General features: G+C 39.4%; 1 protein-coding gene across 3 annotated transcripts in view; it reads left to right on the plus strand.

The window, feature by feature from the left end:
• The first annotated feature begins 2,655 nt into the window (after nt 1–2,655).
• The window catches only part of spag9b (sperm associated antigen 9b), a 40,300-nt gene continuing 28,079 nt past the window's right edge, over nt 2,656–14,876 (plus strand). For 2 of the 3 annotated variants that reach the window (XM_077738521.1, XM_077738524.1), the window contains exons 1-4: nt 2,657–3,462; nt 10,164–10,284; nt 13,153–13,223; nt 13,741–13,841. In XM_077738521.1, coding sequence (XP_077594647.1) covers nt 3,163–3,462; nt 10,164–10,284; nt 13,153–13,223; nt 13,741–13,841 — 593 coding nt within the window. In that variant the 5' untranslated portion in view covers nt 2,657–3,162. Of the gene's footprint in view, nt 3,463–10,163; nt 10,285–13,152; nt 13,224–13,740; nt 13,842–14,876 lie in introns of all 3 variants that reach the window. The other variant, XM_077738523.1, reaches the window with a different exon arrangement.

Below are 14,876 nucleotides of genomic sequence, written 5' to 3' on the forward strand. Positions count from 1 at the left end.
GTTACATCCTTTTATTGCCTACTATGGTGATTCAGATGGATCATTCTCTCTCATTTCATTTTCTGGACCGCATTATCATCATGAGAGTAGCGGGGGGTGCTGGAGCCAATCTGAGCTGTCTCTGGGTTGTCTTCATTCATTCATCTTTCATACCGGGGATTGTTGAAAAATGTGTGAGGGTTTCTGGAGTTTAACCCAACTGACTTTGGGCGAAATGCAGACTACACCCTAGATTGGTCGCCAGTCAGTCGTAGAGCACACAGAGAGACAAAAAACCATCCGCACTCACAATCATACCACCAACAGTGGGAATCGAGCACGCGCCTGCCCACACCGAAGTCAGACTAGTGAACTTCAATACCACGAGGCGGCCACTTGAATTATTAGAAATAAAATAATGTGGAACTTTAAATCTATTTCAAACTGGAAGATGCATCATAAAAATGTGTTGCTCTCGAGTCATTCTGTGTAATTTTTTATTCACTTACGGTCACTTATGAATTCATTGATGGCTCTAGATGTCCAATCCCTTTCAAATGGGATGAGGAAATGACAGAGTACGAAGAACAAACGGTTTCCGTGTTTTAATTTTTTTGCCATTGGTCATTTTGTGTGAAAATAAACGTCAGAAGCAGAATTTAAAAATAGCCTGCATTTTTTATCCTTTGTCGGGGAGTGTTGAAAAGTTGGGCGGCCCGGCGGCTTAGTGATTAGTGCATCAGCCTCACATTGGGGGACCTGGGTTCAAATCCAGTTCGCTCAACCTGTATGGAGTTTACATGTTCTGTGTGGGTTTTCTCTGGGTACTCTGGTTTACGCCCACATTCCAAAGACATGCATGGTAGGCTGATTGGACACTCTAAATCAGTACTGTCAAACATACGGCCCGCGGGCTGGATCCGGCACGTCTGGTGGTTTGGTAAGGCCCAGGGAACAAAGCTACATTGTATATAAAAAAAAAGAATTTTCTTTAAAATTTGTAGTTCTTGTATTATCCCTTAGGGAGCGCAGTGTTTTACACTTAAACACACTTAAATATATGTTTAACTGTTTAAAAGTGTTTTTAAAATTGCAGTTTATTTATGTTCTTATGTTATTCTCTTGTTCACAATATATTGTTCATGATGTAAAAGGAAAATTCTGTTAATATACATTTTGATAATTTACTCATTCTTTGCGCTATTTATTAGTATTAGTGACTAATACAAAGGAAAAAAGTGGGCTTATTGTTAGTTCTATGTAATTTTGCAATGAGTTCACTGGTCTGGCCCGCTTGATCTCAAATTAAGATGTATTTGGCCCGCAGCCCATAGGGAGTTTGACACCCCTGCTCTAAATCAATGGTCCCCAACCTTTTTTCGCAGACCGGCTAATGGGGAGGGCGACAATTTAAGACTAAATTGTGTGGGGGTGGGCTCGGTGCATGAACGACACTCACGACGGCAGAAAAAAAATCCCAAGCATAACAGCAATTATTCATTATTTTTAGAACAAGTTTTCTCATTTCAAGTGGGAGGGCGAGATTGACAACATTAATATATTTTAATCTGACAGACCGGCACTATGTGACTCGTGGACTGGTACCGATTCAAGGATCGGTGGTTGAGGACCACTGCTTTAAATTACCCCAAGGTATGAGTGTGGGCGTGAATGGTTGTTTGTCTCCTTGTGCCCTGCGATTGGCTGGCCAGCAATTCAGGGTGTCCCCTGCCTCTGGTCTGAAGTCAGCTCGGATGGGCTCCAGCACCCTCCGCGACCCTAGTGAGGACAAAGTGGTTCTGAAAATGAGACGAGATGAGTTTCTAAGTTGGAACGAAAAAGTGTAAGGGGAAAAGAATACGAATATTATATGTGGGAAGCTTTGCTTTGAAAAGCATTTTCAAAACAAACCAAACGTGTGAGTCAATGGGGTGGAGACCAATCTTTGCGAAATGTCACAGGATGAACTGCAGTTCTCACTACATCCTCGCAGCCCGCTTGAGTGACGTCACGGCGCCCGACCTTTCCCAGCACATGATACATTCACATTCCTCGGAATTTCAAAATTCACTCATTTTGTGTTGATTCTGTATCGTCAGTTAGACTTGTCTTGATAACTACGTTTTTGGTTGAGGAAAGTATTATTCAGTATAAAATATAACTAACTTCTTTTTAGAATTTGTCAACGTGCCTACCATGTGCAATGATTTTTCTTAAGATTTTGCCTTCAAAATAAGACCTTTGTACTTCCGATTAAACCTATGAATATGGAGGTGAGAATTGTGGACCAGGGGGTGGCTACCACCTGAGAAATCGTAAAATCCAACTATTTCAAGACAATTTTAAGGGTGTGGCTTATATCTGAGGAAATATAACATGGTATATATACATCGTGTGTGTTTTGATTAGGATTGAGTAATTAAAAATATTTTTTTCTCTCTATCCATATATGTATGTATATTAAGCGAGAGAGAGTGAGAGAGAGTGAGAGAGAGTGCTAGAGAGCGTGCGAGAGCAAGAGACCGAGAGTGCGAGAAAGCGAGAGAGAACGAGGTAGAGAGAGAGGGGCGAGAGAGAGCGAGAGAGAGAGCAAGAGAGTGAGAGAGAGCGAGAGAGAGCAAGAGAGTGAGAGAGAGTGAGAGAGCGCGAGAGAGAGAGCGAGGGAGATAGGAGAGAGAGAGCGAGAAAGAGCGAGAGAATATATAGATTTAATAACTCAATCCTAATGAAAACACACACGATGGGTATGTTCATTCAATTTACCATTCAAGCTGAATTTTAATTAGCAATAATAAAATCATATCCTCTGAGGTGGAATGTGGCTATGAGTGTGTCGAGGAAGAAAGTAGTCGTCTTTCCGATTGCTTCTGAATGCATCAGCAGGAGCTCCTCTTGTTGGACAGTGAAACTAATCAGGAGCCAAGTAAAGTCTTTTCAGTACTGCTCACAACAACAAGGCTAGCAAATCTCTTCAAGTCAGCTGTGTAGAAGATCCAAGTGTTAAAGAAACAGAGGGAATACCGTATTGTCATCGCTACAGCGCGCAACACTTGAACTATGTTTTAGAAACAAGGTTTACTGCTTTGAGAGTAACAAGACGAGTCCTCGGACAGACGTCAAGCCAAAGCTCGCGGCTAGCTCGCCTACGGTAGCCGCGGAATAAGTGCGGGCGGTGGCAGAAAAATGGAGTTGGACGACGTCGTCCTCTACCAGGATGACTCCTGTAACTCGACCATGATGTCCGATCGGGTCTCCGGTCTTGCCAGTTCAATTTACCGCGAGTTTGAACGGCTCATCGCAAAGTACGACGAGGATGTAGTGAAGGAGCTGATGCCACTCGTTGTTGCCGTTCTGGAGAACTTGGACTCGGTGTTTGCTGTCAACCAAGAGCACGAAGTGGAGCTCGAGCTGCTTAAGGAGGACAACGAACAACTTGTCACACAGTACGAACGAGAGAAATCGCTGAGGAAGCACATTGAGGAGGTGCGTTAATTTCTACTGACAACTTTTGCAACTTGTTACAACGTGCTACCTGCTCCATCTATATAATGTCTAATCCAATGTTTCTCAACCTATTTTCAGCAGCGGCACGCGTTTTGCATTGAAAAAATCTCAAGGAGCACCACCATCTGAAAAGATTTTAATTTAAAACAATATCCCCTATATTAAAAATATTTATTCTCATCTAAGTTTTATCAGGAGGAATCACATAAACCTCCAAAATTATTCCAAAATATTTTCACACTGACAGTGTCACCAAAAGTTGATGTCTGTGGATCCTGAACAACTGCCGGTTCAACTGATGTAAAATACAAAATGTTTTTAATTTCATAATTTTATGATTTTTCTCCAAATACTACGTAAATATCAGTACAGTGGTACCTCGAGATATGAGCTTAATGCGTTCCGGACTGAGCTCGTATGTCGATTTACTTCTAACTCAAGTGAACGTTTCCCACAGAAATGAACTAAAAACAAATTAATTTGTTCCAAACCTCTGAAAAAACACCAAAAGCAAGATTTTGGAATTGGAAAAACATTTTTATCTGTTCTAATTCGCCAGAGACAATACACGAGGGAGTTGCGACGGGAAAGACAGTGCCCATAATGTTCTTATGAGCAGTCTCTCGCGTCCGCTGTATGCTCAAATATCAAAATTTGTCTCGTATCTCAAGATTAATATTTGCTCAAAATTTTCCTCGTATCTCAAATTGCTCATATGTATGGGCACTCATGTCGATGTATTAAGAAAAAAAATGTTGTGCTCACAGACTTTACACAGCCAAAAGATGTTTGATGCCCTAGAAACCAAACAACTTCCGGTTCATGTTTAGAGAAAAATAAGCAACAAAATAATATAATTGTAATAGTATAATCTATAATGTAACATTCATCATGTTTTGATTTTAACCTTGTAATAGTTAAATTATATTCTCGTTATATTCATATAATTTTTTCTCTCTGAATATTACATTGTATGACTTCTTGTAATTTCCCACGGCACACCTGACCATTGCTCCCAGTGGTTGGGAAACACTGGTCTAATCTCATCTCATTTTTTCAACCGCTTTATCCTCACTAGGGTCACGGGGGGTGCTGGAGCCTATCCCAGCTGACTTCCGGCCCTAGGTGGAAAATACCCTCAATTGGTGGCCAGCCAATCGCAGGGCACAAGGAGACAACCAACCATTCATGCCCGCACTCATACCTAGGGGCAATTCAGGGTGTCCAATCAGCCTACCGTGCATGTCTTTAGAATATGGGCGTAAACCGGAGTTCCCGGTGAAAACCCACGCAGGAGAACATGCAAAGTCCACACTGGTGGACTGACCTGGATTTGAACTCAGGACTCCCACTGTGAGGCTGACGCGCTAACCACTCAACCGCTTGGTTGCCCCATATAATGTTACTTAGTAAAATAACAGTTGTGTCATTTAGGGTGGGTGACTAGGTGTCCTGCTTTGCGTGGAACAGTAGGCATATTAATAATGTTATCCCTATCCCACAGATTGAGAGATGGCATTTACCATTTTTTTTTTAAAGTCTTAAGACATTGGTTTCCGAACTTGGGCCAGCTGACCAGTTTTCATGACCTGCTGCAAATCATGAACATATAATTAAATATAGCCTGCACAAGAAGCTTGAATTCAGGCTACATTCTGTTGCACTACTCAGCTTTGTTGGAATCAATGTAGGAAACTACAATTTCAGTACTAATTTGTTTTACATAAATAAACTTACATAAGAAATAATCGAATGTCACAAGTCCAAGTTAAAATGATTTGATATATCATCATCTATGGAAGCCAGTGAGTTGGTACTTTTAAATGATTTCTTTTGGAAAACACAATCTTTTTTTTCTCTCGAGTCCCATCCTGTGAAAATGACATGATTAGGATTGACTTATGATCACAGACAAACCCAAGTTGTTGTGCCATACATGGTAGATGTTCAAAAATACAGTATATTTTGTAAGGCTTGAGTCATCCTTAAGTACGTTTATTTGAATCCAACAACAATAGAACGAAAACTTTTTTGTTGTGAAGTTGGCTTGGCGTTCTTGACATACTTGTCAAACCCTTTTAAAGCGCATTAAAGGTCAGTTAAAAACAGTAACAGTTAAACTGTATTAAGCAACATATTCCAGAACTATACTACTAATATACTTCAGTATTACTTATTGTTTCTGATGCTTTTGTAGATCTAGGCACCGATAAGTGTTTGTAGAGACATTTTCACAAGGGAGTTGCGGCGAGCTGTATGCTTGTATATCAAAATTTGTCTCATATCTCAAGGTATATTTGGTCAAAATTTTACTATTATCTTAAAATGCTCGTATGTTGGGGCACTCGTATGTCAAGGTATTACTGTAATGGGGAAAACGTGAATAAAAGAACTTATTCAGATAATCCGTCTGATATTATTAAAAGACAGTACTTTTTTATTTGATCATATGCCAGTATCTTAGATTATCCTGCCGAATCAACTGTAAACACATTGGCTACATACTGTGTTAGAAGTGGCTATCGGACATGTAAGTCTTAAAGCACCGAGCAAAGGAAGTGGTATTGGTGTGAGTTTCTGCAAAAGAAGACTAGGTATACAAACTATAGTGTGTGCCTATTTTTGTAGTCACTTTTTACATGTTTAGAATACATCAGGGTTTATGTGGTGTCATTATTTGTTTTTGAACATTAGTTTTTCCATGGTCAGATGTCTAAGAGATGTGTGACTTGCATATTTAAATATTTTCTTCACCGATCATTCACTTTAAGCGATTTCATACTAGATGTTGTCTTTAGCTTTAATAAATAATAACTGACAAAAATGGGGAAATGCTGATAGTGTTTGTGTATTATCGATTTAATATAATTTTCTCATTAAGTTGGCTAGTGACGTTCCAGCAAATAAATATGGCAATTTCACCAAATATACACTTTACTGAAGCTTAATCCCTTTTGTTATTGCTCCAACCCCAATGGTCTACTTCCAGCGAGACGTTTATCTCAATAGTGAGGAGGAAAAGGCATGGCAGGAAATTCTTAGAAAAAAAACTAAAGGACTTCCCTTAATCCTTTTGTGCAGTCTTCTCACCAGCCAGAGACAGTCGACTATTGCAGGATGCAACTAATAGGCTCAAACTGTAACACAATGTCCAGTTAAGCTTTATAATTACATACTTCACCTTCATACAGTCAATCAAGTGTGTGGCTTATATTTGAGGAAATATAACATGGTACATATACATTGTGTGTGTGTTTTAATTAGAATTGAGTAATTAAAAATAGATTTTTATCTCTATCCATATATGTATGTATGTATATACATATATATGGAGAGAGAGCGAGAGACCGAGAGAGCGAGTCCCTAAAAAGCCGACCATTTACAGCCTGAATGACTATAGGCCTGTTGCACTCACGCCTGTGATCATGAAATGCTTTGAAAAGTTGGTCGCCCGCCATATCAGGGATACTATCCCGCCCTCAGTTGACCCTCACAAGTTTGCTTATAGAGCAAACGGTCCACTGAGGATGCTATCGCCATAGCTCTACACACACCTGGAACACCATGGGAATTACGAAAAGATGCTTTTCATTGACTATAGCTTAGCCTTCAACACTGATGGCTATTCTGGCTGGCAAACTCTCCCACTTTAGACCATCCTCTTCCATCTGCTGCTGGATAAAGAACTTCTTAACCAACCAACCACAAACTCTTAGACTTGGTCCCCACCTCTCTTCCTCCATTACACTAAGCACTGGCTCCCCTCAAGGCTGTGTACTGAGTCCTCTTCGGTACGCCCTGTACACATATGACTGTACCCCGACCCACCAGTCTAACTCCATCAAATTTGACGATGACACCACTGTGATCGGACTCATGTCAGGCGGGGATGAGTTGGCCTACAAAGATGAGGTCAACAAACTGTCTTTGTGGTGTTCGGTGAACAATCTCACACTGAACACCACTAAAACTAACAAAATAATCCTGGACTTTCGCAGACACAGCACAGATCCGGACCCACTCCTCATAAATGGAGTATGTGTAGATAGGGTCCAGTCCTTTAAATTCCCGAGGGTCCACGTCACGGATAAGCTCTGCTGGTCTACAAACACCACGGCAGTAGTGAAGAAGGCCCGTAAATGACTCAATTTCCTCAGGGTACTCGGGAGGAACAACTTGGACACTAATGATTTTCTGCTATTATAAACCATAATACGTAATATCAGCAGTATTTATATACTGCTCACATTTTCTTCTCAATACAATGCTTAGAATTTAAATGAGTCAGTGTAGGTTCTTATTTATCTTTTTCCAAAGATTTTCCGTTAGCCTTCTTTTTAATTGGTTAAACCATGCTACCAGGAGGCGATTTGGTTGGATACGATGGATTAAAGTTCTTTTGTAAGGAGGTGTACCTTGTTAAAGTTTCTCCAGAAGCTTTCTGCAGAAACCTAGACATTTCAGAGAAATAGAGCAAGTTAATTTCAGCCAGTCAATTGAGCATGATACAGTGCCCTGTGTGTTTCGTTGCATTCATACGCTTGTGCTGGACCCACATGTGTTAGTGTATTGGAAGTTAGGAACAAAAGGAGCTTTATCCACGCTATGTTAGCAAAGACTGCAGGACAGTAAGGAAAGACACCCATTTTCTGAATATAGTGATGGCTGCAGTTGGTAGCTCGAGTTGTTTAACTGTTCGAATCCAGGCACGATTGCCCACTCTCGAACTGTCCTTGGGCAAGCGACTGAACCTTAATTTGTCCACAGTTGGTTGGCAGCGCCTTGGAAAGCAGCAGCACCATTGATCTGTGTGTGTGTGTAGGTGAATGGATGCGAATGTAAAGCACATTGGGAATGTTAAAAACGTTTACATAAATGCACTGTATAATTGTCATTTATTATGAAAGAAAATCAAATCTGAGTCCACTCTTTGCTGCTTTTTTACAACCATGGCAAGCTAGAACAAAATAAAAATACAACCGACGTGCTAACCAATCAACTACTAAAGACACCCAAGTGCTTAGTGTAGTCAGTCACTCAGATCCCCAAAGCAAGTCGCGACTCCTTTGCCAATGTTGTAGCAATAATGTCCAACAGGCAATATAGGCTGTTGGAATATAGTGCAAAGTTTACCCACGGCAACAATGTGCTCATTTCTTAAATAGAGGCTTTTTGTAGTATGGTACTCTGGTGATCCTCATCTTTTTGCAGATGACATCCACCCCTGGGTTGGTGCTTATTATGACTAGGGGCCCACATCACAAGATAGGCTGTTTAGTACAATCATCAATTGTTGAAAAAGTAGATTTAGTCATCTGAATTCAGCCATGTGTCCATCCAGTATAACTTTAAACTATCAAACCCTGATCTCTACTTAAACACTATTTGAAATGAATTTCATAAATTTCATGTTTCACCTTATATGTTGAACATATACAAAATTCCTATAATCTAAGGATGGATTGGTGGAAGTTTAATCATTTTCTCAGCCTTGATATTCTCCCCAGTAAATACATGTTTGGGCTGAGATCCATCCTTTACTCTGTGCCACCTTAGTTGTTTGTATTATATCGAAAATAATTGTATCAACTTTTTTAAATTCAAAAATAATTATCCATACACATCCTTAAACCAAAAACGGTCTAATTATTTAGTGGGGTTTCTGACATGTTCCTTCAATTGTGCCAACAGACTATATGACATGGACAAGAAATATGTGTTGTATCTATATTTTCCTATTCCCAAGCACACTTAAGGGCACAGTCTCAGTCCATGGAGATGCAAAACACGCTTGACTAGACACTGACACCTGTGTCCCAGCGGCTTCAAAATCTTGTCAGATCTGCTTGTTGGTGAAATCTTCACCCTCCTGACCAATTTTCTCTCAACAGCAGGTGATAGCTTGCGTTCTCTTCCTGATTGTGGCAGTGACAAAACAGTGCCATGTACTTTATACTTAAAAACATTAGTTTGGACTGTTGCTTTTGGGACTTACAGCTGCTTTGAAATGGCTCCAGGTGGGTGTACTTACTTGTTCAAGTCAAGGATTTGCTTTTTCAGATCCACGCTGATTTCCTTTGACTTTCCCATTGTAGCATTTGGGGACGTTTGCATCCAATGAGCCCTATTTAAATGAAATGCCCTCAGTGAGATCACCAGCTGTAGTCACTCATAATCACTCACGGGAAGTTAAGAGGCCATTCTATGAATCTCATTTCACTGACATTTTTCTAAGTCACCAAAATTGCTAATTCGTGTTGCTGTATGTATATTTTTGACCCAGCAGATTTGATCACTTTTTCTGTTAACCCATAATAAAGTCATAAAAGAACCAAACTTGATGAATGTTTTTTGTGACAAAGAAGTATTTGTTCCAATCACTCTATCGGAGAAAAATCAGTTGTAGAAATAAATGGAAACTCAAGAGAGCCTTGACATTATGTTCTCCACAAGTGTATGTAAACTTTTGACCACAACTGTAGACGTTAAACTGGTCTTAAGTTTTTTTAAATGTCTTAAATTTGGCATGTTGACATAAGCAGAGATTCCAAATGACGAAAAGCACCTAAGAAATGCATCTACAGTATATATTAATTCTTCCAAAAACATTCTGTGTGTGAAAATTTGCAGTGGCTGTTTCAGGGCCAATATCTGCTAATTTCCTTCTTGTTCATCTGCAGAGATACATAGCAAATGAAGATTCTTTGGAGGGGGAAAGGAAGGAACTGCTGCATCAAGTGGCAAAGCTGGAGTCACACTCGCGTCAACTGGAACTAAAAATGAGAAACTCGGCAGATCAAAGTAAGTCTTTCGTGTAGGAAATGTGACGCACACAAGCTACCTCATGATGTGTTGGGGATGATGTATGGTTGTAATTGATTTTGTACAAACAACCTTGGAAAAAATATTTTCCAACTGACACTTTCAGTTATAAAAAGCAAAAACTAAAATTTAGCAATGGACAAAAACAAGTAATGTTTTTCAAAATGGATCTTAAAGGCCAACTATCGCCACCAGGGATACACTGAAACCGAAAGAGCTGGGCTTTTGTTGACCCGACGTCCCCAAAAGTGCACCAGTTAAAAAAATCCCGGTTTGAATATTTACAGATGACAAATTATTAGTTCTGCGATTGGCTGATACCCACTTCAGGGTGTACCCTGCCTACTGTACGTTGTTGCCCAGGAGAGGCTCAAGCACCCACACGACCCTTGTGAAGATAAGAGGCTTGGATAATGAATGAATTAAATTATTTGTTTTTTAATCGCTATGCTTACTGGCACATAGATTCGAGAGGCAAAAATGTCGTACTTCTACTTACGAAATTAATTGGCTCCAGAAATTTTATATTTTTTATTTTTAAATTTATATTTTATATGTAAATTCTCTAATTTTTTCCACGGTCCTCACACAACTACCAACTAAACCAGTGGTCTCAAATCGGTTCTCAAAGGTCCGCAGTGGGTGCAGGTTTTCATTCCAACTCAACAAGGATACCTTTTGCAAGTGCAATCAGTTAATTAGATTCAGGTGCTACTTATTTTAAAGACACCTGATTGGTTAAAATGTCGGCACTGGATCGGTTGGAACAAAAACCAGGACCCACTGCGGCCCTATGTGGAACCGGTTTGAGACCACTGAACTAAACCCTTTAAAATAGGTTGAAGTGTCCCTCTATTTTCCTTTTTTTCCTTCCCTACTTGCACCGTGTCATGGTTCCTTGCCCTCCGATTTTTTATTGTATCATAAAATCTGGCTTGAATCATGTTCTTTGGTACTTACTTCCTCCGCGGACTCACTTTCACGCCCTCTGCTAAAATGCTTAACTTAGATTACGTCTTCCATTTCAAATATGCAACAATGCCTAAAATTATTTTATTGGACATGCTATGGATCTGTGTGGGTGTTGATCATTTTTTAAGATGCTATGACAAGATTTTGTGTAAAAAAAAATTGTGATAGTGGGTCTTGAATTGTCAAATATTTTTTTAATGTCATATTTCTCAAAGAATAGAACACAATTATCTGATACATAAGACTAGGCTAGGCAAATTAGAGATCTAGGACCTCAGTGAAAAGCCCACATGATGTGCGCATGACTGCCTTGTTGACAGCGCGTGACTGCTTATTTGTTTGGACAAGGCACTATAACTGTTTTATTTGAAGGGTAAATTATGAGAAGTCACAGTAGGGTTTTGCTGTGCATATTGCTGAGAGACATTTCCTCATTTGCTTTTTGTGTTGAATTTGGAGTTTCACTAGTGGTGTATTCTGTCTGCTGTCAGAAATGGAAGGTGTGGTTATTTTAGATTTGTTGAATCACACGATGCCATCAGTGAACTATATCTGAATTCTTTACTCTGGCTCTTATTTAATTTAGCAAATTTACTTTGTTTCAAAGTAGGCCTGGGTTCAATTCGTTTAGCCCTTTATTCGTAATAAACACAGACACACACCACCACTAACTCAAATTTAACCCCCTCACACCCTGTTCCCTTGCCGCATATAAATAAATAAAGTTGAATTGTACATTCAATAACATACATCAACATACTAAGTTGTAAGAATCCTCAATAAATTTATTAATAAACATATGGCTTGAATAGATCATTTTGACGTTGTCATTTTTTTACTATATCTATATGTATACCTATTTGTGGAATTTAATAAAGTTCTTTGACCAGGGGTGGCCAACTCTAGTCTTTGAGAGCCCTCTCTATCCAGTCTGTCTTCCATATCTCCCTCCTCTACCACACCTGAATCAAATGATAAACTCCTCAGCAAGCTGTCCAGAAGCTTGATACCGATCCCGATTATTTGATTCAAGTATGCTGGTGGAGGGAGATATGTAAAAACGACCGGATACCGAAGTTCACGGCTTGCTCCAAATATTGGTTCTCGGCCTCCTCTAACTATTAATAATTGGTATCGGTCATCATCTCATTTCATTTTATGAACCACTTTATCCTCATTAGGGTCGTGGGGGGTGCTGGAGCCTATACCAGCTGACCCCGCTGGCCAGAGGCGGGCGACACCCAGTACCGGTGGCCAGCCGGTCGCAGGGCAAAAGGAGACAAAGGACAACCATGCACACTCGCATCCATACCTAGGGGCAATTTAAAGTGTCCAATCAGCCTACCATTGCTCACTTTGTGTGACTGTTTGTTGGATTTCTATAAACATGCAACCACACACAAGCAACCACATTTATTCTCAAATTTTATACTAGTACAAGCTAAAAAAAATCACACCTGCAAATAGTGCATGATAAAATATTCTATCAAAATTTCAAAGCACAATGACCATATGCATTGAAATTAGCTTTTAATCAACTTTTTTTTTTATTTGGTATAAAAAAAACAGAACCATACTGACAACTTTCCCACATCACTTTATTTAGAAAAAAAACTTTAAGCACACATACCACGAATGTAAATAAACTAGGGACTACCACATAAAGGTCGCCTTTTAATTTTTACAAAATGTTCAACATTGTTGACAAGTGAATTTAACAATTTGGACGCTAGAGAACTGATACAGTGTGATGGAGGGCCCTCTTCTGGTTCAGAGCCTTCTGTGCAACTAACTTGTTAGTTACACAGCTTTCTTTCACTTATTTTTACTTTTACACTCCCTGTTGAATCATTTGTGCTTTTTCTTTTATTCCAGTCAACAGATTTGAAGAGAGAGAAGCAGAGCTTAAAAAGGAATACAATGCACTCCATCAGAGACACACTGAGGTAATTTGTGCTTAAAAACAGCACATTAGTGCATCTTCTTAGACTGAATATAAAAGTTATTTTGATACCATTTTTCAGTCATCTGGTGAAAATCCTCCAAACCTAAAACTGCGGGTGTACAGTAACAATCAATTGTGTATGGCACATTGACCTAGTTGACATATGTTATTGGGTCAGTTAGCACACCCACCTCACAGTTATGAAATCAAGCGTTTGTGAGGTCAGCATGTCTCTTTTGTTTGTTTTCTCCAGTTAATGTGGTTGCCATTCATATTCTTGAAATATACATGCTAGGTTTATTAGACCTATTAAATTTTCAGTTATGTTTTGGGGATTGTGAAGAGTGGTCGGATCAAAACGCAGTGAAGCATTTTATGGTGACAAGAAAAACACTCAAAATTAATACGTTTTTAAAAGAATGAGACAATCACTAGTATTGACCTATTCTTGTCATTCTTATAATAACAAATGACCACGTGGGCTTTGAAATCACTTCTTATTTGATCTTACCTTGCAGATGATCCACAGTTACATGGAACACCTGGAGCGAACTAAAAATCAGCATACAATCGCAGCAGAGCCCTCTGATTTAGGCATGGGCACATCTGTTAGGATTCGGTAAGACTTAACTACGCTTTTGTAACAAAATTAGCAAATAGCAGTCACACATCATCCATCCATATATTTTAAAGGTTGATTTTGATAGCAGAGTGACAGGATAAAATCTTTTACAAAGACATGTTGGGCATGTTTTTCTCTATGTTTAAGGTTCCCCGGCGTGTGTGGTTTTGTTTACATTATTTTCAATAACCTTTAGTGACATTTTAACATGTTTACTTTACAATTTACATTGATAATGCACAGAAAGGTATTTTCAGCCTGATTCATCTTAAAATGTGTCTAAGTGGGTCCAATTGGAATATTTAACCCTTTCATAAATGATTCACTAGTTTTGGATTCTTAGGTTCTTCGAAACTGCAGCCCACGGGTCAATATTTTCCAGCCCCCGATTGACAACGAATCGGAGTATTAGTATTAGTGTTGCCGCACGGGTTTTGCACGGGGGAATAAAAACTATGAATAATTTGAAATAAACTCAATTAATTGAATGATTTATTTGGGTCGGGGGACTATTATTTAAATAGTAGAAAGTTTTATAAAAAAAAACAAATTATTTCAATCCATGAGTGTTGATTTAAATCTCTCTCGCTGAAAAAAAAGTACACTAAAACAGTCACTTGGTACCATTTCAAAGCAGCTGCAGGTCCCAAGAGCAACAGTGCAAACACTTTTTTGTAAGTATAAAGTACATGCCATGATTTTGTCACTGCCACGATCAGGAAGAAAACGCAAGCTATCACCTGCTGCTGAGTGAAAATTGGTCAGGAGGGTGAAGATTCAACCAAGAATCACCAAAAAGCACATCTGCCAAGAATTAGAAGCTGCTGGAACACAGGTGTCATTGTCCACAGTCAACCGTGTTTTGCATCTCCGTGGAATGATAGGCTGCCGAGCAAGAAGGAAGCCCTTGCTCCAAAAGCGGCACCTTAAGGCTCGACTGAAGTTTGATGCTGATCACATGGACAAAGATAAGACCTTCTAGAGGAAAGTTCTGTGATCAGACGAAACAAAAATCGAGCTGTTTGACCACAA

This window comes from Stigmatopora nigra, chromosome 18 (assembly GCF_051989575.1).
Source record: "Stigmatopora nigra isolate UIUO_SnigA chromosome 18, RoL_Snig_1.1, whole genome shotgun sequence".
Lineage (NCBI taxonomy): Eukaryota > Metazoa > Chordata > Actinopteri > Syngnathiformes > Syngnathidae > Stigmatopora > Stigmatopora nigra.